This window comes from Oncorhynchus keta, chromosome 27 (genome assembly GCF_023373465.1).
Source record: "Oncorhynchus keta strain PuntledgeMale-10-30-2019 chromosome 27, Oket_V2, whole genome shotgun sequence".
Classification (NCBI taxonomy): Eukaryota; Metazoa; Chordata; class Actinopteri; order Salmoniformes; family Salmonidae; genus Oncorhynchus; species Oncorhynchus keta.
This window is the reverse complement of record NC_068447.1, coordinates 40642688-40666949: the sequence shown is the minus strand read 5'-3', so window position 1 is coordinate 40666949 and position 24262 is coordinate 40642688. Positions and strand designations below refer to the sequence as shown.

At 40.9% G+C, this 24262-nt stretch overlaps 1 protein-coding gene across 2 annotated transcripts; it reads left to right on the top strand.

Annotated features, from left to right (window-relative positions):
* The first annotated feature begins 1396 nt into the window (after positions 1-1396).
* Positions 1397-20952, top strand: LOC118360041 (cAMP-dependent protein kinase inhibitor gamma). Of its 2 annotated transcripts, XM_035739090.2 has the most exons (5): positions 1397-1684; positions 8389-8488; positions 18226-18289; positions 19710-19894; positions 20310-20952. In XM_035739090.2, the coding sequence occupies exons 4-5, from the start codon at positions 19738-19740 to the stop codon at positions 20390-20392; spliced, it is 240 nt and encodes a 79-aa protein (XP_035594983.1). In that variant the 5' UTR covers positions 1397-1684; positions 8389-8488; positions 18226-18289; positions 19710-19737; the 3' UTR covers positions 20393-20952. The 2 variants fall into 2 exon arrangements, with proteins under 2 accessions (XP_035594983.1, XP_035594982.1); XM_035739089.2 differs by lacking the exon at positions 8389-8488 and having other exon boundaries at positions 1401-1684.
* Positions 20953-24262: the final 3310 nt, after the last annotated feature.

Sequence of the window (24262 nt, the reverse complement as noted above, 5' to 3'; positions counted from 1 at the left end):
TGTGTACTTACATTCTGAAATCTTGCTCTGATCTATCATCCAAAGGGTCCCAGAGATAACATGAAGTGTCGTTTTGTGAGATAAAATCATTTTTCTTATCCTAAAAAGGTCCATATAGCATGCACAATCGATTTTGTATTTCTACTTGTTCAATTTGCAATGAAAGGAATCTGTGAAAATCTCACCCTAAACATTGTTTTAACGACTAAAATCACATTCGTATCTATTCCTCAGAGATCCTAGAAGGTACCAAGACTTCACTATTTCATTAGGGATGTAGTATATCCTATAGGACACCATATTTGGTCAGAGAGCGACGCCTTCATGGCACGCCGATTACTCGGGCGGCCATCACTTGAATGACTGTATCTTTGTCAAATAAGCACCAATCGGGGCCAAGCAAAGCTAGCTAGATAGTCAATGAGCTGGCTTTATGGAAGTATCTGGACACCATGTATATGTTGTAAAATGTAGCTACTAACATGCCTTTTCATTTTGGATAAAAATTACAAGGACTTTCAGACTTATGAAGTTATGAAAACTGTTTGTTTTGCAAATTTTGAGCTTATGATATGGCTACTAATACTTGGAAAGCTAAATCAAAGTCCAAGTATACTGATTTGACGATATTCTTGCAGAAAAATGTAATATTAATGTGAATGTCTCCTTCACGATTTTTCCAAATGTACCTGGGGACTTCACACTAAAAGTCTTGAGGTTCAGTCACACTTCAAGTTATCCATCTGAAACGTTGCACATGCACTGCTGCCATCTTGTGGACACTTGTGGACAATTACAACCACTATTACCGTGACCTTTCTCTTGCATTTCAAAGATGGTGGTAAAAAAACACTGGTTGTTTTTTTCTTTGTATTTTCTTCTACCAGATCTATTGTGTTATATTCTCCTACATTCACATTTCCACAAACTTCAAAGTGTTTCCTTTCAAATGGTACCAAGTATACGCACATCCTTGCTTCAGGGCCTGAGCTACAGGCCGTTAGATTTGGGTATGTCTTTTAGGCGAAAATTGAAAAAAGGAGGCTAGAAAAAAAAGCTACTTTTGGTAAGATTTAGATATGTGCATACTGGCTATCCTTAGGCAACAACATTTTGAAGGGAAAAAAGTGGACAATTTATGTTGTTATTTGCGCCACTATAAGGGCAAAACGCACCTGTCTATTGGGCAGAATGCCCCCTAAAGATTCGTGTGTTAAATCAATTTTAAACGTTTTATATGTTAAGGAAATATTTTAATCTGAGAGCAGCACTCCATTTATTTCGATCCTGTCAGTATTGACACATGGTCCAACAACGACCGTTTTCTCTGCCTAAATATTTCGGTCCGTTGTAGGAAAGATCACGAAAAGACTAAATTCCATCGATATCGGGAAACCGGGCCCAGAACAGAACACAAGACAATAATACGCCTGAAACACAAGACGGTGTTTGATTGGCTGTGGGGTGGCTAACTCCATTTTGGAAACAGCTGTTTGAGAAGTACCCTTCCCTCATTGTTTCCCTGAGGTTCCCAGAGAAACATCCCGCTTTCGGATACTTTTTTATCACTAATCCAGACCAACGTCCTTATAAGATTTACACTACGTGTTGCAGATGATCCCGGAAACTTAATTGGTGTTTGATCCGATTGTAACAAGTAGACAAGAAAGGCTTGCGAATCAAGGTTAGTAGTGTGTATTTTGGTTACAGTATAACACATTGTTGTGAAAATGATTGTAGCGGCACGACCTCGGCCGATGTGCTTTTAGACTAAGAGCAATTAGCCTACACTTCTTATGTTGATGCAGGCCGTGTGTTCGTCAAAGTGACAAGCATTTGGGGATTTGAGGGACGTTTTATTTGTTTCTTTGCTCATTGGAGTTCCTATCTATAGCGGCTATATTATCTGACCCGAAAGTACTGTCGTCTGGTGAAATAGCCTATCAATGCCTATTATTCTCTCAGTATTCTGGGCGATTTATGTACTCGTCCAATATTTCAACATTCGATTCAGTTTTGCGTATTGCGCACCATAATCAGGTAAACACATAAATAAGTTCAGCTTTCAGCACCGATAAAACTGATCCTGTACAATGACAGATTCAAAAGAATGGGCGTTTTCACACTTGGCACAATCAGCCAATTTGTTTGAAGTCAGTGCAGTTCGAGTCATGTTTTGTGTGCAGTGTGAACATTCCAAATGAACTTCGAAAAAAACGTGTGCTGTTTTGGGATATTGGTTAGCGACTGTCAACTTAGCGCCTGGATGCACAGAAATTCCGAAATATATGTGTCGTTTTGATACATTAATACATTCAGATTATTAGTTTGCACTATGTGTTCTATATGTTAAGCGAGCTTCATAAACTGTTTATGCGATTGTGGGGTTTGAATAGTGTGAGAAGACAACATATTTGGTGAGAGTCACAAAATAGCGTACAAAATAAAGGCAATTGCTATCTGGGATTCCTGGGACCCCATTGAAGTTGACAGTTTAAATGGTTAAGGTAAAGGAACCTAGGAAGAAACCTAGAGGAACCAGGCTCTGAGGGGTGGCCAGTCCTCTTCTGGCTGTGCCGGGTGGAGATTTAGTACATGTTCAAACGTTCATACATGGCCAAGCAGGGTCAAATAATAAGCGCCATCTATTAGCTTCCAAAATGTAAGTAGGTATATCTAGCTGTCCAATAACACGTTCTGACGGAATGGCTTGTCCTGCATTGAGTGAATGTTGGAAACAAAATATTGGTTCCTTTCTAAACATAGTGAATGCAAAGGGGACTCGGACCACAAAATGGTGAAGTAAACTGGGAAAAGAGTTGAGTCCTCTTTCAAAGGCAAGGGCAGCATCAATACAAAGAGAACAGCGTTTTTATTATTTTATTAATTATTTTTGTTTACCCCAAGAGTTCACTTTAAAGAGGATTGCTATTGGTGTTTTCACATAGTCCTCTTTAAAATAACCATTCTCAACAAATACCCTCTGTTAAGATCATGATCATGATAATAATAATAATAATAATAATAATAATAATAATAACATCACATCATCACATTGATCATCACATTTGATCATCACATTTGCATATGCAGTTTACAATTTGCCTTGACAGGGGGATTTCTTGTGAACAGGTACTGCTGTATCTGGTTATCTGTATGAACACATGATTATCATTTGGGTGTATTGGTGTAAATAGAGATGTTGCCTATTGACCCAGTAGTAGATGAAGGGAGGCCCCAGTGAACCTGGGGTGTATTAATTAGTGCGAACTGTAACCAAAAAACAATTTCTTAGTGGACAAGTTCACTTGTCGTTTGGTTTCTAGTGGATACACCCTCTGCATGTTTCTGCTAGCCCTCTTGCTTTGGTCAATGTTCCCTCTTGGATCTGTAGGGATGCCATGTGTATTTGCAGGGTTTTGTACCAAGGCCAGCAGCACAATCACTTGATAAACAAGACCATTAGCTGAATCAGATGATATGAACTTGGACAAAAGCCTGCACACACCTTTAAGACCAGGGGTGAAAAGCATGAGTCATTTTCTATCTTTCAGAGGAAGTTAAGGCTTCATAGATCAACAATAATGCTAATGTGCTGTAAGCCTGTACTGTGTATCTGCAGTAGCACCAGCAGAACCACTCTCTTCTTTCTTTTACAACTCCCACTTCAGCTAATGGATGTCATATCTGTGTGTATGTTGATAGCTGCCAAGGTAACTATAACATTATAAGCCAGGAAAAATTCAGATTGAATCCACTGTAGAGTAGGCCTACTCTGGGCGAGTGTAAAGTACTGTGTGTGTGTGTGTGTGTTTCGTTGGGTTGTTGTGTATGGTTGTTTATCGTTTTGGGTGTGGTGGCCATCACTTTCTTCCCTCAGGAAGCACATCTCTGGTGTAAATCTGGTTACGTGGGTGATCCCACGCCAGGATAGGCTTATTTTTGGTGTCTCTGGTTGTTCTGGCAATTCTCACAGAGGAACCTAATTGGGAGGAAGGACGTTTTACATATTTTTTACATTTGTGTCACAGTGTTTGAGAAAATCATGATGAAAGTGGCCATTTTAGACCCTTTTAGAGCTATACATGCAAGACCCTATGATCTGTGAACTGTACATGATACAGACAACATCTTGGTGTCATTATACTCCTTATCGTGTGCTCTCAAATATGGAGTATGTCCAGATTCTTAAATAACAATTTTCACATACATTTTTTCAACATTAAACATTCATATTACTATCGGAAAAGTACCTTTTTTAGACATATTGTTTGGAACAAAATACTCTTTAGACGTGTTACATTTCCATAGTGGGCTCTCAGGTACTATTAAAGATATTCTACGTATAAAATATGTCATACACCACCGGTCAAAAGTTTTAGAACACCTACTCATTCAAGGGTTTTTCTTTATTGTTGTACTATTTCCTACATTGTAGAATAATAGTCAAGACATCAAAACTATGAAACAACACATATGGAATCATATCGTAACCAAACAAGTGTTAAACAAATCTAAATATATTTGAGATTCTTCAAATAGCCACCCTTTGCCTTGATGACAGCTTTGCACACTTGGCATTCTCTCAACCAGCTTCACCTGGAATGCTTTTCCAACATTCTAGGAGTTCTCACATATGCTGAGCACTTCTTGGCTCCTTTTCCTTTCCACTTTGCGATCCGACTCATCCCAAACTATCTCAATTTGGTTGGTCGGGGGATTGTGGAGGCCAGGTCATCTGATGCAGTACTCCATCACTCTCCTTCTTGGACAAATAGCCCTTACATAGCCTGGAGGTGTGTTGGGTCATTGTCCTGTTGAAAAACAAATGAAAGTCCCACTAAGCCCAATCCAGTTGGGATGGCGTATTGCTGCAGAATGATGTGGTGTGCCTTGAATTCAAAATAAATCACAGACAGTGTCACCAGCAAAGCACCCACACCGCGTCTCACAAAGATGTGGTTGGCACCAAAAATCTTCAATTTGGACTCCAGAACAAAGGACAAATTTCAACCGGTCTAACGTCCATTGTTCTTGTTTCTTGGCCCAAGCAAGTCTCTTCTTCTTATTGGTGTCCTTCAGTAGTGGTTTCTTTGCAGCAATTCTACCATGAACGCCTGACTCACAGTTGATGTTGAGATGTGTCTGTTACTTGAACTCTGAAGCATTTCTTTGGGCTGCAATTTCTGAGGCTGGTAACTCTCATTAACTTATCGTTTGCGGCAGAGGTAACTCTGGTTCCTCCATTCCTGTGGCGATCCTCATGAGTACAATTGATGGTTTTTGCGACTGCACTTGAAGAAGCTTTCGAAGTTCTTAAAATGTTCCGTATTGACTGACCTTCATGTCTTAAAGTAATGGTGGACTCTCGTTTCTCTTTGCTTATTTGATCTGTTCTTGCCATAATATGTACTTGGTCTTTTACCATATAGGGCTATCTTCTGTATACCCCCTACCTTGTCACAACTAGAGGTCGACTTCAAGCTTTCATAACAAATTGGATATCTGTATTTTTGGACAGCGATTTGGCAGATTATTATTTATTTATTTTTTACACCTTTATTTAATCTTTATTTAACTAGGCAAGTCAGTTAACACATTCTTATTTTCAATGACGGCCTAGGAACGGTGGGTTAACTGCCTTGTTCAGGGGCAGAACGACAGATTTTTACCTTGTCAGCTCGGGGTTCCAATCTTGCAACCTTAGTTAACTAGTCCAACGCTTATAACCACCTGCCTCTCGTTGCACTCCATGAGGAGCCTGCCTGTTACGCGAATGCACTAAGCCAAGGTAAGTTGTTAGCCAGCATTAAACTTATCTTATAAAAAACAATCAATCAATCAATCATAATCACTAGTTAACTACACATGGTTGATGATATTACTAGTTTATCTAGCGTGTCCTGCGGTGCATATAATCGATGCGGTGCGTATTCGTGAAAAAGGACTGTCGTTGCTCCAATGTGTACCTAACCATAAACATCAATGCCTTTCTTAAAATCAAAACACAAGTATATATTTTTAAACCTGCATATTTATCTACAAGAAATCCAGGTTAGCAGGCAATATTAACAAGGTGAAATTGTGTCACTTCTCTTGCGTGAATTTCATGCAGAATCAGGGTATATGCAACAGTTTGGGCCGCCTAATTTGCCAGAATATTACGGAATTATGACATAACATTTAACGTTGTGCAATGTAACAGGAATATTTAGACTTATGGATGCCACCCGTTAGATAAAATACGGAACGGTTCCGTATTTCACTGAAAGAATAAACGTCTTGTTTTCGAGATGATAGTTTCTGGATTTGACCATATTAATGACCTAAGGCTCGTATTTCTGTGTGTTGTTATGTTATAATTAAGTCTATGATTTGATAGAGCAGTCTGACTGAGCGGTGGTAGGCAGCAGCAGGCTCGTAAGCATTCATTCAAACAGCACTTTTGTGTGTTTTGCCAGCAGGTCTTTTCTGTGCTTCAAGCATTGCGCTGTTTATGACTTCAAGCCTATCAACTCCCGAGATGAGGCTGGTGTAACCGATGTGAAATGGCTAGCTAGTTAGCGGGGTGCGCGCTAATAGCGTTTCAAACGTCACTTGCTCTGAGACTTTGAGTGGTTGTTCCCCTTGCTCTGCATGGGTAACGCTGCTTCGAGGGTGGCTGTTGTCGATGTGTGCCTGGTTCGAGCCCAGGTAGGAGCGAGGAGAGGGACGGAAGCTATACTGTTACACTGGCAATACTAAAGTGCCTATAAGAACATCTAATAGTCAAAGGTATTTGAAATACAAATCGTATAGAGAGAAATAGTCCTATAATTCCTATAATAACTACAACCTAAAAGTTTTTACCTGGGAATATTGACGACTCATGTTAAAAGGAACCACCAGCTTTCATATGTTCTCATGTTCTGAGCAAGGAACTTAAACGTTAGCTTTCTTACATGGCACATATTGCGCTTTTTCTTTCTTCTCCAACACTTTGTTTTTGCATTATTTAAACAAAATTGAACATGTTTCATTATTTATTTGAGGCTAAACTTATTTTATTGATGTATTATATTGATGTATTATATTAAGTTAAAATAAGTGGTCATTCAGTATTGTTGTAATTGTCATTATTACAAATAAAAAATAAATACAAATCGGCCGATTTTAATCGGTATCAGCTTTTTTTGGGGTCTTCCAATAATCGGTATTGGCTTTGAAAAATCATAATCGGTCGACCTCTAGTCACAACACAACCGATTGGCTCAAACGCATTAAGAAGGAAATAATTTGTGGAATTTAACTTTTAACAAGGCCGACCTGTTAATTGAAATGCATTCCAGAAAGACTACCTCATGAAACTGGTTGAGAGAATACCAAGAGTGTGGAAAGCAGTCATCAAGGCAAAGAAGAATCTCAAATCTTATATATTTTGATTTAACACTTTTTTTTTTCTTTTGGTTTCTGCCTGATTCCATATGTTATTTCGTAGTTTTGATGTCTTCACTATTATTCTACAATGTAGGAAATAGTAAAAATAAAGAAAAACCCTTGAATGAGTAGGTGTTCTAAAACTTTTGACCGGTAGTGTATGTCATTAACCAATCGCAGCCCTCCTTTTAGTAGCGTACATTCAGCAAATCACCAGCAGAGTTCTCTTTGAATCCATTTTCCCATTCACTGTGTTGGTGGTGCTCATAATTTATTTTACCTTCAAAATTACTAGTGAGCCCTCTCTGAAAATTTGATGGACTTGTAGAGCATATGCTCTGTAGTTAGACCAGACTGGAGGACCATTGGTTGTGTGTCTGTTTTTAGCTCCTTCACTTTCTCATGACCAAATGACTGGCAGGAAGATAAATGTATTTTACTGCACAAAGACATCATAGATACGCGTACACACACCTCGTCTGTAGACCAGACTTAAGATTTGTCCGAATGTGCTTGTTTGCTGCTTCTTAAGTCTCTAACTTAATCGTGGCATTACTTTAGTTAAGTTGAGTCATGATTTTCATATTACACATCACTTTGTGTTTTCAAACTTTTTCAGGAAGTCTAGATGCTAATTGGTTTAGCAAAATAACTAGTTAGGCTTAGTCATTAAGAACATGTAAAGGGTTGGTTAGTTAGTGCTAAGCGGGTATGATTGAGGCCCTCTTAGAATAATGCTAATGATTGACTTTAAAAACTCATTAACATGACTGGGTAACCTGAGTAAATAACTAGCAACTAAGATTACATTTCTCAATAATCTTCATGTACTACATTAGTAGTTATTATAGAAAAGAGGTGGTTTGATTACTTCTAACAAACCATAATGGTGACCCGAGTTTGCTGTTTCAAGACTTGCTGCTTACGGGGAATGTTGTGCCTTCACTTCCACCCTCCTCATTCTTTACAAAGCAAATCGAATCACTGGACATCCACATCCTGGTAGATTTGTTGGAGAGGACAAGGCTGTGGCTGCGAGACCTGGTGCAGCTGTGGATATGTTTTAGCCCTGGTAAGTGATTTGAGATGTGTTCAGTTTGGTTGGGGAGGACCTTTATAGTAACAGATGTTGAAAAAAGGCTGCAACCTACTAGTTGTTTTGTGTAGATGCCAGTTCAGTCGCTATACACATGCATGCATAACAGGGTGTTTTCCAGTATGATCCAATAACAGATTGCCTTATTTGGCCACAACCACAATAATAAACATGCATTCTTTCCTCTCTTCCCTCCCCTTGTTTATTCTAAGAAGTAAAGCATGGTGGTCCTGTTCAGTCCCATCCTCTTTTTACTTTTAAGTCTGACGGGGTGGTTTGGAGAAGCCAGTCCATAAACAACTCTAGCAGAGTTGTATGTTAAATATGGGAGCAGAAATATACTTAGTCTGTCACCATGATCCCTTTCTACCACCGTGATAGTGAACAGAGCTAAAGGGAAGTCTAAATATTCCCACTCTCTTGACTCCTTCTCAGAGTTATCTGCTTGTCTCGTCTTTGCAATGTCGCCTGTGTTCGGTTTCCCCCCCAAAAAAACATCTTAAGGCGAACATGCTGACCAGACCGCGTGCGCCATCGTGCGCAATTTGATTTTGTCCACCCACACCGGACGCGATCAGGACATTCGGGTTGAAATATCAAAACAAACTCTGAACCAATTATATTAATTTGGGGACTGGTCGAAAAGCATTAAGCATGTATGGCAATTTAGCTAGCTAGCTTGCTGTCGCTAGCTCATTTGTCCTGGGATATAAACATTGGGTTGTTATTTGACCTAAAATGCACAAGGTCCTCTACTCCGACAATTAATCCACAGATAAAACGGCTTCCAGTCGTCTCTCCTTCCTTCAGGCTTCTTCATATTTTGGACATTATATGGCGGTTGGCCACCAATTTTCGGTGCGTTATCACAACCGACTGGAGTGTGGACCTCAGTTTTTTAAAAAAACCTTTATTTAACTAGGCAAGTCAGTTAAGAAGAATTTCTTATTTACAATGACGGCCTACACCGGCCAAACCCGAATGACGCTGGGCCAATTGTGCGCTGCCCTATTGGACTCCCAATCACGGACGGTTATGATACAGCCTGGATTCAAACCAGGGTGTCTGTAGTGAAGTCTCTAGCACTAAGATGCAGTGCCTTAGACCGCTGCACCATTCAGGAACCTCAGTTCATCTTTCAATTACCCACGTGTGTATGTGCTACTAACAACCAATGAGGAGATGTGAGAGGCCGGACTTTCAGCGCATTGCGCATCACAAATAGAAGCTATTTTAGTGCCTGGCCATGCAGACGCTCGTGAGCAGTGTGGGTGCAATGATTAAATAATATGTATTGTGTGCATTTTATTTTGCAATGCGAGTGGTGTGGTCAGCATGTAAGTTGACCGTTAGAACCTTTCGTAGGAGCATCATTAAATCTCAGAGCTGTTTCCCAAAATCATCGGTATTAAAGGGAAATGTCAGTGTTTCAACTTCATATTCATCATCTCCAGCATCACCCCGACATCAACATGTGTGAAAATGGAGTGTTCCTATGTTTTGTAGTAAAAAAGATAGACGATAAGTGTTTCCAATGACATCTGTGTGCATCCTGTAATTTTAACCAATTATGAGTAGGTATCGCCTGTTAATTGCATACTAATTGCACTACAAAATATAGATGTGCCATTTTCACATACAGTATGTTGATATTCAGGTAGTGATGCAAATAATGAATATGAAGTTGACCATTTTTTAAATTTCCCTTTATCGCTTCACTTGAAAATACTCGTTATCTTACGCCTGCCTCAGTCCACTCATAGAACAGCTGTGCGTCACTAGATGCTTATTTGCCCCCCCCGCTTCACTTCATACACAGAAGATCTCTGCTAAACATAGAATCACATTTAGCCTTCTCTCTGTGACCTCTGATAACTTTAGAACGAAGTTGACTACAAACACACAGTTGCCAATGTCTTTGCAATTTATACAAACAAGCAGCATTTAAAGAGAAGCTTCAAATGAAATCCGATATGACTGCATTGAAATAAACGGTATTGGCCTTTTTCAATCATATTGAAATATATTTCATGTTCAATCACTATTTTGCTACTTGTAGGCTACTGTGTAATTTGTCTCTATTTTTCATGATGTGTGTAGCCTAACGTGCTCAATGATGTGCCAAATCTGTGATTTTGTGCATTTTTATTGAGTAAGAATTAGAATAAGCCACTTCAATATTTGCAGCCGAAGGTGGCAATATCTCTCTAGGAGCTGATCCGTCATTAGTATTGTGAAATAATTATAATGTTAAGGTAAGTTTTGAATAGAGAAAGCTGATCAGAGAGCAGCACTCCTTTTTTTTCTTTCTGTCCTATCAGTAAGGTAACTCGGGGGAAACGGTCCCCCTTAAGGGAAATGTCTGTTTTCTGACAGAAAAAAATTGCACATGTCACTATTAATTTAGTTTGACATTGTTTTTGTCCAAATCATCCTAAAATATCTGTTGATTGTGTAACTCAATGTTACTTAGATGATTTGGACATGATTTGGAAAATGCTAATATAGGTACCATTTGACTTGTGTTGATTGCCCTGGGGGCATTTTGCCCCACTGAACAATTTTTTTTTTAATATATATATAGATTATATTTTTTCTCTGACCATGTGGATTATTTATCTTTAAGCTCCCATACTGATATATATTATTATTATTATTATATCTCTATCTCTCTATATGAGATATAGTGAGAGCTGTGATATATATATATATATTATCAGTATGGGAGCTTAAAGATAAATAATCCACATGGTCAGAGAAAAAAATGTATATATATAAAAATGTTTATGGATATAATTTATTAGATTATATATATGCACCTATGACAAAATATTTTATAAATGTACCTCAAAATCGTTTTGTTTGAGTGACTTAAAAAGTGGAGATGAGACATTTTTAGTTGAACAAGACTAGTGAAAAATAATTGGTAACAAAGTGGTTTCTGCTGTTGAAGGGAAGATGCGTCATTAAAACACTCCTAAATTGTTGTCGTGGAAACCTGGGCTCTGCTTGACACCTATACATGTGCATTCAACTTAAAGTAACAAACGGGGATTATTGGTAAATGTTTGTTAAAAAAAAAACATGTGCAAGAGTAAAGTTGAGTATGACATGTTCAGCATTGTTAGGTAGGCCATATCATATTTCATTTGGCAGAAACAGATCTGTGTTTGTTTAGCTGGCTTAGAAAGATAGCACGATGACATTTACTCTAAAGAAAAGCAGCACAAATTGTACTTTCTGTCACGGTTGTTTTAGTCACTGTTGTTTTAGGAACATTTCTTCAGGAGAACTTCAGAGATTTTTTTTCTATTTCATATCAGAAACATTATCTTCTCCAGTGAGTTTCTGATCGCATCCAAAATGGCACCCTATTTCCCATATAGTGCACTACTTTTGACCAGAGCCGTATGTGGAATAGATTGCCATTTCAGAAGCACCCCTGTGCCTCACCATATGGGTGTCCTGACTCGTTAGCTTTTTCCTATAAACTCATTCTGCAACAGAAAAGAGGAGAGTGTAAGTGATTGTGCCTTTTGCTTATCCTCCCAGTCTGTCTCAAAAGTACATAAAAAATGTTTTAATCCCCATTAAACATTTTGATTTACGATGGTAAATCGATGGTGATTTAGCAGCATGGGGGGGAACCAGTTCCAATATGAATGCAGCTTTTCTATGACGTCCAGAGATGAGTGAGTTCTTTGGACTGTTAACATCAGCAGTTTTCTTCTAAAGCTGTTAACACCTGCTTCTGACTCAGCCTCAGCTGTGATTTGTGGCTGTCCTCCACACGTACACACGGACTGGGGAAGCCCCTTGCTCTATAGGTCTGGCAGGCCATGTTGCTACAGTACACTTATAGAGCTCGCCAGCTTGTAGTCCTAAAAAAACTGAAGTAAAGTTAGTATTTTCTACCTCTGGTTCGTTGGCTATTCCTGTGGGGGAAATTAATGGGGAAAAGAATAGTGTTTTGGGATATACGCCGAAAATAAGGTCTGAGGTTAACACAGGCTTAGAAGATCTTGTATGTTTTGTTCTATGATATATCAGTCAGTTAACATGAACTTTTTATGAATTATGAAGCCTTTATGTGCTCAAGCTATTTACTAATTAGTCGCTAACGGCCAGAGATGGATGGATGGAACTACAACATTAGTCGCGTATTTTTTCACGTTACAACGCGGACCACGCAAACTAGTCTGACAAAAAGCTAGTTAGTTTAGTTAGCTTTCTGCTTACCAGCTTGAACAAAAACGCAAGGATAGTATGTTGATTTACTCCAGGCTGCAACCATATCTCTTCAGGGGGAAGGTGCTCGTTTTATCGCTTCCTGAACAATGTTGTCCAGAGGAGACATTGAGGCCGTCTGATAAGGCAAGCGAAGCCTGTTAGCTAGACGTGAAAGGCATGCAACCAGAATTATAGTTTTATTGTTTAAATGTTAGCACATCGTTAGCGTTTTAATTGTTTAGCTGACGTTAGCCGATAAAGATTATTTTATAGAACACAACTTATAAGATCTCCTCAGCCTGTGTTTACCACAGGCTTTATTTTAGTCATTTAACCTAAACACCTATTATTTTCCCCATAGGCTTTGGACACTGAGCCAGGGTGGAGTTAGCCTCGTTTAGTGCCTACAAAAAGTGGAGCAGGGTTATAGGGTAATCTGCACACGTATCCCTCTAATGTATTCTGGAGAAGAGAATAGAAAAGCTTATTTAATTGTACAGCTCCTTTCTCCTCTCTATTTCCACTCATGGAGGACATTCATTCACCAGAGGTACTATACACTTTCTGCTTTTGTGCTGCTTTGCCCTCAAGATGGAAGTCACTTTATTCCATTGTGGTCATGTGGTGTGGTTGCATTGTGAGAAGACCAACCATTATGCATCTCCACGGGCCCTACATTGTTATAATGCATTAAGGCCGTGGTCCACAGGCACTGATATTGACCTAGCTTTCGGTAGCCTGTAACACACTGAACTAGGCCAACATAGAGAACAGAATGGCCTACTGTAAAGAATGTATTCTACCTGTATTGTGAGACTATTTTATTCTTGTTCATGACCTTAACTTTGCCTTCTGGTTTTGGGCATCAAGGAGGATTCTGAAATGCCTTGAAGAACCTATGAAGCAAGATTAATATTACACTTTGTGTTAGTTTGACGTCCTCAGGATCTTTGGCCTACTAGGATTTTAAAAGATTCAAAAGGCTGTTTAGATGTTAATTAATGTATGAGTTTCCAGGTAGTCAAAATTCCATAACGCGAGTGGATGTCAGGCCTGCCATTGGTGTGTTATAGTAGATGAGGTTGATTTTTATTCAGTGCGCCTGGGAGCAGCAAGTTTTTCAGGGAAGCTGTGTTAGTTGATTAGGCGCCTTGAGAATATGTGGAAGTTATGAAGGACTTCCTGAGATGTGGTGAGTCATGTGAGGGACGACGGGTGAAGCCCAGTGATGTCATCCTCCAGCTGAAGGTCCTAAAGCAGAATGATTGTGTTGTTTGAAACAGTCCCTTTGAAACAGTAAATTACCAGTGGAACTTGTCCAATAAGATCAAAGATTTTGTTTACTGTTGCAAAATGTTTTGCTACAGCGTGCGCTGCTGAACACGAACCAGGCTGCCCACTAGGACTCCACATCCCCTGGGTCTCCTTGTCACTGTTACTCCCTCAGAGCACTGCTCAGCTCACCCCACCACTTATTGCCAACACACAATGATCCAAATGATCGTTCAAGAAATGCTAATTGGATATTGCCAATCAACATGGTTTCTTCAGCATCAAAAGAGGGAGAAAACAGATTGCATTAAGTAGTGTATTATCCCTTAATGATAGGCTAGGTCTGTAGCTATGGGAACGATTTGGCTAAATTTACATAGGGATTTACATAGTGCGCCACAGGGAGCAATGAGGGCAACTGCAGTTGTGAGGTTCTGAAAAAGCCCTTAGTTACTCTTCTAAATTAAACTTGGCAAAGATGTTGGAGCCTAAGCCTCCCTGTGTCAGTCAGGGAATTTGTTACTTCACAAACGCAAACTGCTGCAAGTTCTCCCTCAACTCACACCAGGCTATCTTTCTGATTTAACTTTTATACTTCTCACTACTACCAGGGGAAATGAAGTACTCGCACCAAAGTCCGGCGGCCTCATAAAAAGAGGAAGGATATACAGAGCACATACTCGCCACCAGTTTTCAATAGACACTGTTTTATTGATTTTATTTATTTAAGAAATGGAAGCGCTGTGTAGAACAACAATGCTAACCCTGTTGCTGGAGGAAATACTACAACTCAGTGTTGTGGAATGGGCTGGTAGTCAACACAGGCAGGCAGTAGCTGCTGACGGAATGAGAACGGCCAGCACCCAGACTCCCAGTGTCTCGGTGAAGCCCTGGCTCCGAGGAGGGGAAGGAGAGAGCCTCGATGGACTGCTGTCTGCTTTACACACACTGAGTTTGGAGTTCTAAAACTGGAGTTTGTGGTGCAGTGGTTAAGGGCGCTGTACTGCAGCGCCAGCTGTGCCACCAGAGACTCGGTTCGCGCCCAGGCTCTGTCGTAACCGGCCGTGACCCGGGATAACCCTGGAGGTCATCACGCACCAGCGACTCCTGTGGCGGGGCGGGCCGGGCGCAGTGCACGGTGTTTCCTCCGACACATTGGTGCGGCTGGCTTCCGGGTTGGATGCGCGCTGTGTTAAGAAGCAGTGTGGCTTGGTTGGTTTGTGTTATCGGAGGACACATGACTTTCAACCTTCGTCTCTCCCGAGCCCGTACGGGAGTTGTAGCAATGAGGCAAGATGAGGCTACTAAAAACAATTGGATACCATGAAATTGGGGAGAAAAAGGGGTAAAATTCAAAACATTTTTTTTTTTTTTAATAAAACATGTTTGTTTACTTCAGATTATTTTTGGTAAATTGTAGAACTTTTTCTGTCTGAAAAGTCTGAATGAATGTGACATATGGTTTGATTATAAAGGCTTTTTGGTGTTTGGCTGGACTTGGCATTCCTGTTTTAACAGGAATATTAGGGAAGTTGAGTGTCCTACTCAGCTGGTTGCACATGGTTTCCTATGGTTTCTCATCCCAATATCAGCAAAGCATACCCTTTGTTCTGCTATTTAAAAGTGAAGGGCTCTTGTTTTGATCATTGTTATAGTCTAGCTAACATGTTTAGCCTATAATAATTACACCGTAATTTTTTTTCTCCATTACTCTAGCTTAAATATAATGAACAGATCCCCAAAGCAACCAGGCAGGAGCTAAGAATAGTCACAGAAGATTAGCTTGTTGCTATGAGAGAGTTGGATTAAGTCATGTGTAGCCTAGGCCTTCTCCCCTCTACTCAATAAATGCAGTGAAATAGTTGCCGGACTTCAAATTGGGCAGGAGATTGCCCTAATGGGGTTTAGAAGACAGCAAGGCGGCTTTTCTTTGTGCAGGTTATTGCAGGTAATGTAGAGTTTATTACAGTGATCAGGCTTAAAAGGCTCCGGTGTGATTGGACCAGCATCTCTCCCTAATGGCCAGTGAAAGCACTATGGACATTCTGCTGACTCATATCCATTCGGTTCCCTGGCTGATCTCACAGGATAAAATAACATCTGCTAAATATGTGTATGTGACCAATATAATGTCATTTAATTTGTTGATGATTATTGGTGCATGTGTGTGTGGTGGTGGTCCTATTACATCATGTTGTCTTGTCAGTGATGTTCATATACTGTAAACAAAGCCTTTTATTCAATCAAGAGCCTTCTCTAGCTCCAGCCTGGTTTCAAAGACGTAGCATAGTAAACGTAAAGCCAGGACACTCAGACTGTATGTTACGTTTGGTAAGGGAAAAGGGGAGTACCTAGTCAGTTGTACAACTGAATGCCTTCAACTGAAATGTGTCTTGCGTTTAACCGAACCCCTTTGAATCAGAGTGGTGCAGGGGGCTGCCTTGATCGACATCCACGGCGCCCAGGGAACAGTGGGTTAACTGCCTTGCTCAGGTGCAGAATGACAGATTTTGGCCTTGTCAGCTCGGGGATTGGACTAAGGTTACTTAAGGCCAAAACGAAAGTACGGTTGGTTGGCCGTGTAACGCCAACATCTAGCAACCTAAACATTGCGTGTTCAAATCTCGTCACAACTTTAGCATTTTGTCTAATTAGCAACTTTGCAACAACTTCATCTTACTTCTTTAGTTACGTCGCAACTACTTAGCGTGTTAGCTAACTCTTCCCGTAACCTTAACCCTTTTACCTAACTCCTAATCTTAACCCCTAACCCAGCTAATGTTCGCCACCTAGCTAACAGCTTTAGCCACAACAAATCGGAATTCGTAACATATTATACATTTAGCAAGTTTTGTAACATATTGTACAAATTGCAATTCGTAACAAATACCATACGAAATGAACATCCACAAATTAATATATGCCATGTAAAATGTAACGTATACCAATTAGTCTCTCGGCTTTACGTTTACTATGTTACATCTACCCCTGATTCCAGGTTGCTCTCTCCCCCTCTCACAAATTCAACTAGTGATGTATTGTAAATGGAGCCAATGAAAGCTCCGCCTCTTGTTCCGAGAATCATAGCTTCCTCAGAGATTCACAGAACATTGTAAACACACATTAGTGTCTTGCAGTAGAGCGAGCACTGAGCTAAACTAACAGATCACACTGACTGGTACTGCACTCTACAGTAGTCGTTTCCCGTAGAGAGTTAAGGTGTTTTGTCTGGGCTGAAAGCACACATTTGACCTCTGGTAATGTTAAAAGCTGCAGCTGGGTACAGTTTCCTCTCCTCCCCTGCTCTGCCCTTTCAGGACATAAAGAGAGCCCTTAAGGCTAATGTATTGAGTTACCATTGTGACTTTCAAACTGTGGCACTGGGAAAACAAACTGTTAAGCCATAGACTACAGTAAAAGTGAAGTGGCGAACTGAGGTAGAACTTGGTTACAGTAACAAACTGCTTGCCTCAAGCAGACAGTGCCATGCATTATAATAACACGTCTATGTATACTCTATGTAGATTATGCACACAAACACACACACACACACACACACACAGTAGTTTCAATGAGATGCTGCAGCCTTCTTAAGCCTCCACAGCAGCATGGAACAGAGCAGAGTAAACGTGCTAAAGGGCAGAACATCAGAACATCCCTCCATGGAAACTAGCTTGTTAATGATCGTGTGTGTGTGTGTGTGTGTGTGTGTGTGTGTGAGGCTGAAAAGCAGCATGTGTGGGTAAGTCCTCATGAGACCACAAAAATGGCAATTAGATAAGGTCCCAAACGCTGTTGCGAGGCAGACAACAACGGAACATCTTTCACAGAGAAAGTGCTGCATTAGCAAGTTTTCTAATGTTGATCTAAGGTATATTTTAAACACAATTTCTGTCTGCAGAGAAAATAGATTAGAGGAGGTATTTAGTTTTATTGTTGGATGTTTCTTTGTGAGAAGCATGGTCATGGTACTTAGCTGATGGGTGGATGATGAGTGCTCTGGATCAGCCCAGGGAAGCCCTACACTCAGTGACATTTCCTGGGGTGCTGTCCTCTCCTGGAGGGGAGGACGGATAAAACCTTTCAGACCATGACAATTTGACTAATAAGGTCACCGGTCCACCCATTACAGAGTGTTTACTTGAATGCAAATGTCTGTTCTAGTAATCTAATTCTATTCGTCTCTCTCTCTCTCTCTCTCTCCCCTGCAGCTCATTCCTCTTTTTTCAAGCAGCAGAGACACAGCTGCCCTTGCCCCATACCGACGGACACTGGGTAATTATAATATTTATAATATCTGTAGAGAGGAAGCCGTTCTGAATGAGTTCCTCTGAGTGATACTAAAGGAATGTGAGTGGAGTGTTTGACAACCTCCCGACCCAGGGTTACTGTGTCACTGCTCAAATGGAAGGAGAGAAGGCTGTTGCTGCCAACTTAGTTTTTCTCCAGGAATTCTTCAGGGTTCAATGTTTTGTTGAATCCGTTGACACGTTGTTGTTGTTTTTTGGCAGGCAAAGTTGCTTATTTGTGGCGACCTGACCTTGACTATCAAACTATGTAGAACTTTGTTATGCTCGAGATTGACATTCAGTTCTCTTATCAACTCTTTGTAATGCTGTTTTGAGTGCCACTACGAGGCTCTTGACCATAGGCCAACCATGGCTGATTCTTAATGGTGGTTGGAGGAGGAGGGAAGTGTGGGAGTAGGATAGGTCCACTCGTTCGGCTGCCTGTAATTGTCCGACACACCGGGCCAACAAATTCATAGCTTGGCGTCCACATTTTTTTTTGCTACATGTCACAGTTGTTTCAAACAATGGTGAGTGCAGCGTTCAGTCTGGTTTAACCAGCTCATGGATTCAGTCTCCATCTCTTTTCCAGAGGAAAGGCCCCTCTGAAAAGTAGATGATTGTCTTTTCTTTCTGGAGCAGCTTATTTTCTCCTCCACCCTCCTATTCTCCTAGGAACCACCAGTTGTACAGTGTTGTAGTCCCTGGCAGGATCCATGACCCAATTTAATATGGGCTAAGAAGAAAAAGACCGAGCAGGGAGGAATCGATAGCTAATGTGAGCTGAGCTCAATACGCTCTTTACTTGAACTCATTATTTTCTTTATTTTTTTCTCTCCCCGGCCGGCCACCGCCCTTTTGAATGGCTTTATAAGCACAGTCAGACACTTTGGTTCATATTGATCACTTCTTGTGTTTTTACTTCAATAAAAGCTCCTTATTTCCTATAAAGAGGAACTTCCTGCAAGCTTGCATTGTTTGTGTGGGTAGTTTTTAGACGGCCGAAGTGAGTGATGGGCTTGAAGGTTTGTGTCCCAGATCAGCGCTCCTGTTTTTTTGTTTTTGTAATTAGGTTGGTGAGTTAACACTGACACCAGCTCCATTAGCCACGGTGCAGAAATACAAATGGCAATAATGAACTCCTTCACTGTTGCTACAGAATGGCACAGACCTGTATGGCTCAACATTGACAGAGTCATACCCCTCAGACTAGTGTGTCAACCAGAACCAAACTGTTTATTTTCCGTTTTTACACAGTTCCAGCTGCTATGGTGGATGCATAACCAGGCTACTACTGTGTTTGGCAGGGTAGTAGGACTTTGAAAAGCCCAAGTGTGTATTGATGTCCTTTTGCATCATCTGTGTTCTCTCTCTCATTCCCACTTTCTCTATCCCTCTCTCTGCAGGTGTAATGAGGTTTCTGGTCATGGACAGATGATGGATGTGGAGACAACAACGTCGTACTCTGACTTCATCAATTGTGATCGTACAGGCCGCAGGAACGCAGTACCTGACATCCAGGGACAGGGGGCAGCAGCCAGCACTAGTGAATTAACCAAAGGCATGGAAGGGATGGACCTGAAGGCTGCAGGTGAGCATATATGCTATATAACCAGGAGGTGTCTTTATGGTTTATGATTTTATTAGGATCCCCGTTAGCCGACGCCAATGGCGACATATAATGAAAAATACATTAGACAAAAATACTTTACAATTGACATACCTGTAAAACATGGATATAGATATTAGACTTATACAGTGCATTTGGAAAGTATTCAGACCTCTTCCCCTTTTCCACATTTTGTTACGTTACAGCCTTATTCCAAAATTGCAATACCCCATAATGACAACAGTTTTTGGGAATTTTTTTCACATTTATTACCATTTTTTTTTTAAACGATACCTTATTTGCTTTTCACTTGTGCCGTATGAAACAGTTTATGTGGAAAAATATCCTTTGTGGTTCCTGTGTTTTTTAATGGACCATGTTTCCTCTTGTCTTTCAGAAGGAGAGACTGGTGCATCACCAGCCCCTGAGGGTGACGGGTCAACCAGCCAAGAGGCCCAGGGAGTCAAGGGCCCATCGTAAACCACCTCACAGGAGAGGAGAGAGGGACACCGACAGGAAGGGACAGCAGGAGACACGGAGAGAGGGGATCTACTTGTTGTCCTGCCTGCCTGAATCCTACTCCTCAACAGCGATGACATAATCTCTCACTGTGTAGCTCTGATGGAGCTTTGCTGGTCCAGTTGCATGATACTTCTTCTCCTTTATCAATTGGCATTGTGGGAAATGGAGTTGACAGAACTTGACAGTTGACAAGTAGGACTACATCTGATCCTGGCCTATAGTTGCTGCTGGAATACAGTGGTAAAGGAAATGTTCTCATATGACTATGAGAAAGCACAGAACTTTGGACCGAACTCCCATCAAGAAGAAGAGCTATACAGAATCTATAATCATTTGTTACTCATTTGTTTGTGGCCCAGTTAAAAATGTTCCTTAGTTTACCCTTTCTTTTACAAGGACACATGAAGTTGCAATTACAATGTACTGTAATGGAGGTCATATTTATTTCAAATGGTTCTCTGATATCTTTGTAATTGGAATTTCTTTGTGCAATAAAATGTGTAGTAAGTGCTAGGCTATATGGAATTGTTTTAACAACTTTTTTTTGTCTTTACTGCTATTAGCCCATACAAACTAATTGAATTGCAGATTCACTACAAGGAACAACAGAACAAACTTCCTTTAGATTTTTTGGGGGGGACTGAAGTGCCTATCCTATAACTGAGAGAGATTAAATATATTTTTTAAAATATAATTTTTACGTTGTATTTAACCCCTTATTTTGGGCACTAAACAGTCTCCATTTATACTTCCATTCATTTTTTTCAACTGGTACTTAGGGACCTTAAGACAAGTCTTGTGTGCATCCTAGAACAAAACAACTGACATGTTTGTGAGAGTCTCACCTTTTCACAGAGGGGTCATATTGGTGTGTAGCCCAAACAGTTTGGACGCTACAGACAGAAGTTGGCAGATCAGCTGTACTGAATTCAGACTAGTCCCAAGACACTTATGGGGGTCATAGAGCAAAACGGAGAACCCCATCTCGTTCATGAGTCTCATCTTTCCATAGAAGGGTCATAATAGTTTTGCAGCTCTGCTACCTTTCACCGCAGATGCAGAAGTGTGACATCGGCGGATGCGGTGGATTGAGACACATCCAATGCAAAAAAAAAATGATGTCCACATACTTTTGGTTATGTAGTACATCTACTCCTCGAACATCTCATTCCAAAATCATGGGCATTAATATGGATTTGGTCCCCCCCTTTGCCACTATAACAGTCTCCACTTTTCTGGGGAGGCTTTCCACTAGATGTTGGAACATTTCTGCGAGGACTTGCTTCCACTCAGCCATGAGCATTAGTGAGGTTGGGCGATTAAGCCTGGCTCGCAGTCGGCCTTCCAATTCATCCCAAAGGTGTTCGATGGGGTTGAGGTCAGGCCTCTGTGCAGGCCAGTCAAGTTCTTCAACACCGATCTCGACAAAGCATTTCTGTAAGAACCTCGTGTTGTGCACGGGGAAATTGTCATGCTGAAACAGGATATTGCCATCCCCAAACTTTTACAACAGAATGCTGTAGCATTAAGATTTCCCTTCACGGGAACTAAGGGACCAAGCCTGAACCATGAAAAAGCCCCAGGCCATTATTCCTCCTACACCTAACTTTACAGTTGGCACTATGCTTTGGAGCAGGTAGCGTTCTCCTGGCATCCGCCAAACTCAGATTTCTCCGTCGGACAGATGGTGAAGCGTGACTCATCACTCCAGAGAATGCGTTTCCTACTGCTACAGAGTCCAATGGCGGCAAGCTTTGGCATTGCGCATGGGGATCTTCGGCTTGGCTGCTCGGCCATGGAAACCCATTTCATGGAGCTCCCAACGAAAAGTTATTGTGCTGACATTGCTTCCAGCGGAAGTTTGGAACTCTGTAGTAAGTGTTGCAACTGAGGACAGAAGATTTTTTACACGCTAAGCAATTCAGCACTCGGAGGTTCCGATCTGTGAGCTTGTGTGGGGTACTGCTTCAGGCTGAGCCGTTGTTGCTCCTAGATGTTTCCACTTCACAATAACAGCACTTACAGTTGACTGGGGCAGCAATTTGACAAACTGACTTGATGGAAAGGTCGCATCCTATGACGGTGCCATGTTGAAAGTCACTGAGCTCTTCAGTAAGGCCATTCTATTGCCAATGTTTGAGCAGTGAGATTGCATGGCTGTGTGCTCGATTCTATATACCTTTCAGCAACTGGTGGGGCTGAAATAGCCGAATCCACTAATTTGAAGGGGTCTCCACATCTCTCTTAAATGGACAGATTTTTATGGTGACTTTTGTATTATGCTAATTATACTGAACAAAAATATAAACAACAATTGAAGACTTTAATGAGTTAGTTCATATAAGGAAATCAGCCAATTTAAGTTGTCATTAGGCCCTAAACTATGGATTTCACATGACTGGGAATACAGAAATGCATTTGTTTTTGAGATACCTTTAAAATAAATGGTAGGGGCATGGATCAGAAAACCAGTCAGTATCTGGTGTGACCACCATTTTCCTCATGCAGCGCAACACATCTCATTCACATAGAGTTGATCAGGCTGTAGATTGTGGCTTGTGGAATGTTATCCCACTCTTCAATGGCTGTGCAAAGTTGCTTGATATTGGAGGGAGCTGGAACACGCTGTCGTACACGTCGATCCACAGCATCCCAAACATGCCCCATGGGTGAAATGTCTGGAGGGTATGCAGGCCATGGAAAAAAACTGGGACATTTTCAGCTTCCAGGAATTGTGTACAGATCCTTGCGACATGGGGCAGTACATTATAATGCTGAAACATGAGGTGATGGCAGTAGACGAATTGTACGACAATGGGCCCCCGGATCTCATGGTATCTCTGTGCATTCCCATTGTCATTGATAAAATACAATGGTGTTCATTGTCTGTAGCTTATGCCTGCCCATACCATAACCCCACCGCCACCATGGGGCACTCTGTTCACAAAGTTGACATCAGCAAACCACTTGCCCACACAACGCCATACACTTTGTCTGAGGTTGTGAGGCTGATTGGACGTACTGACAAGTTCTCTAAAACAACGTTCGGAGCAGTTTATCGAAGGGAAATGGAAATTAAATTCTTGCAACCGCTCTGGTGGACATTCCTGCAGTCAGCATTCCAATTGCACGCTCCATCAAAATGCGAAAACTAAATTTGAGTGTCCTTTTATTGGCCCCAGCACAAGGTGCACCAGTGTTATGAGCATGCTCTTTAATCAGCTTCTTGATATGCCACACCTGTAAGGTGGAGGGATTATCTTGGCAAAGGGAAAAGGCTCAGTAAGAGGGATGTAAACACCTTTGTGCACAGAATGAGAGATGTTTTAATTATGGAACATTTCTGGGTTCTTTTATATCAGCTCATGGATCATGGGAACATCACTTTACATGTTGCGTTTATATTTTTGTTTAGTGTATATTTAGGGGGTTCCACTCTTCTTTTTTTAAACAACGGCGTTAGCCCCTTCAAAGAAACACATGACTGGTGGAAGTTTAATATTTGCACTTATAATTATGACCATAAACAGCTTTGTGTGCATTGGAATGGTCACGGGAAGCCAATGGTTACATTTCAGCCAATAGGAAGGAGCACCTGAACTTCCATTTACAGTAAGTCTTTATTCGATGAAGGAGAAGAAGCACGTTTTAGTGAAGTGTTACTCATCAGGAAGCTCTCTAAGTGCCTGGGTCCTGCTGATTCTCCATGTGTGCATTTCCAGTAAGAGATTCAATACAGAGGTTGCCATGAAATGTGGTTTTACATTTGAACTACATTGTGTATAGCGCGGTGATGTCCATCTTGTAGTTTTATTCTGATACGTTTCA

What these genes read in the sequence shown, in the direction of transcription:
- LOC118360041 (XM_035739090.2), top strand. Translation starts at nt 19,738, where the DNA reads ATGATGGATGTGGAGACAACAACGTCGTACTCTGACTTCATCAATTGT. An exon ending in GATGGACCTGAAGGCTGCAG is followed by an intron (nt 19,895 to 20,309) that starts GTGAGCATATAT and finishes CTTGTCTTTCAG; the next exon opens with AAGGAGAGACTGGTGCATCA.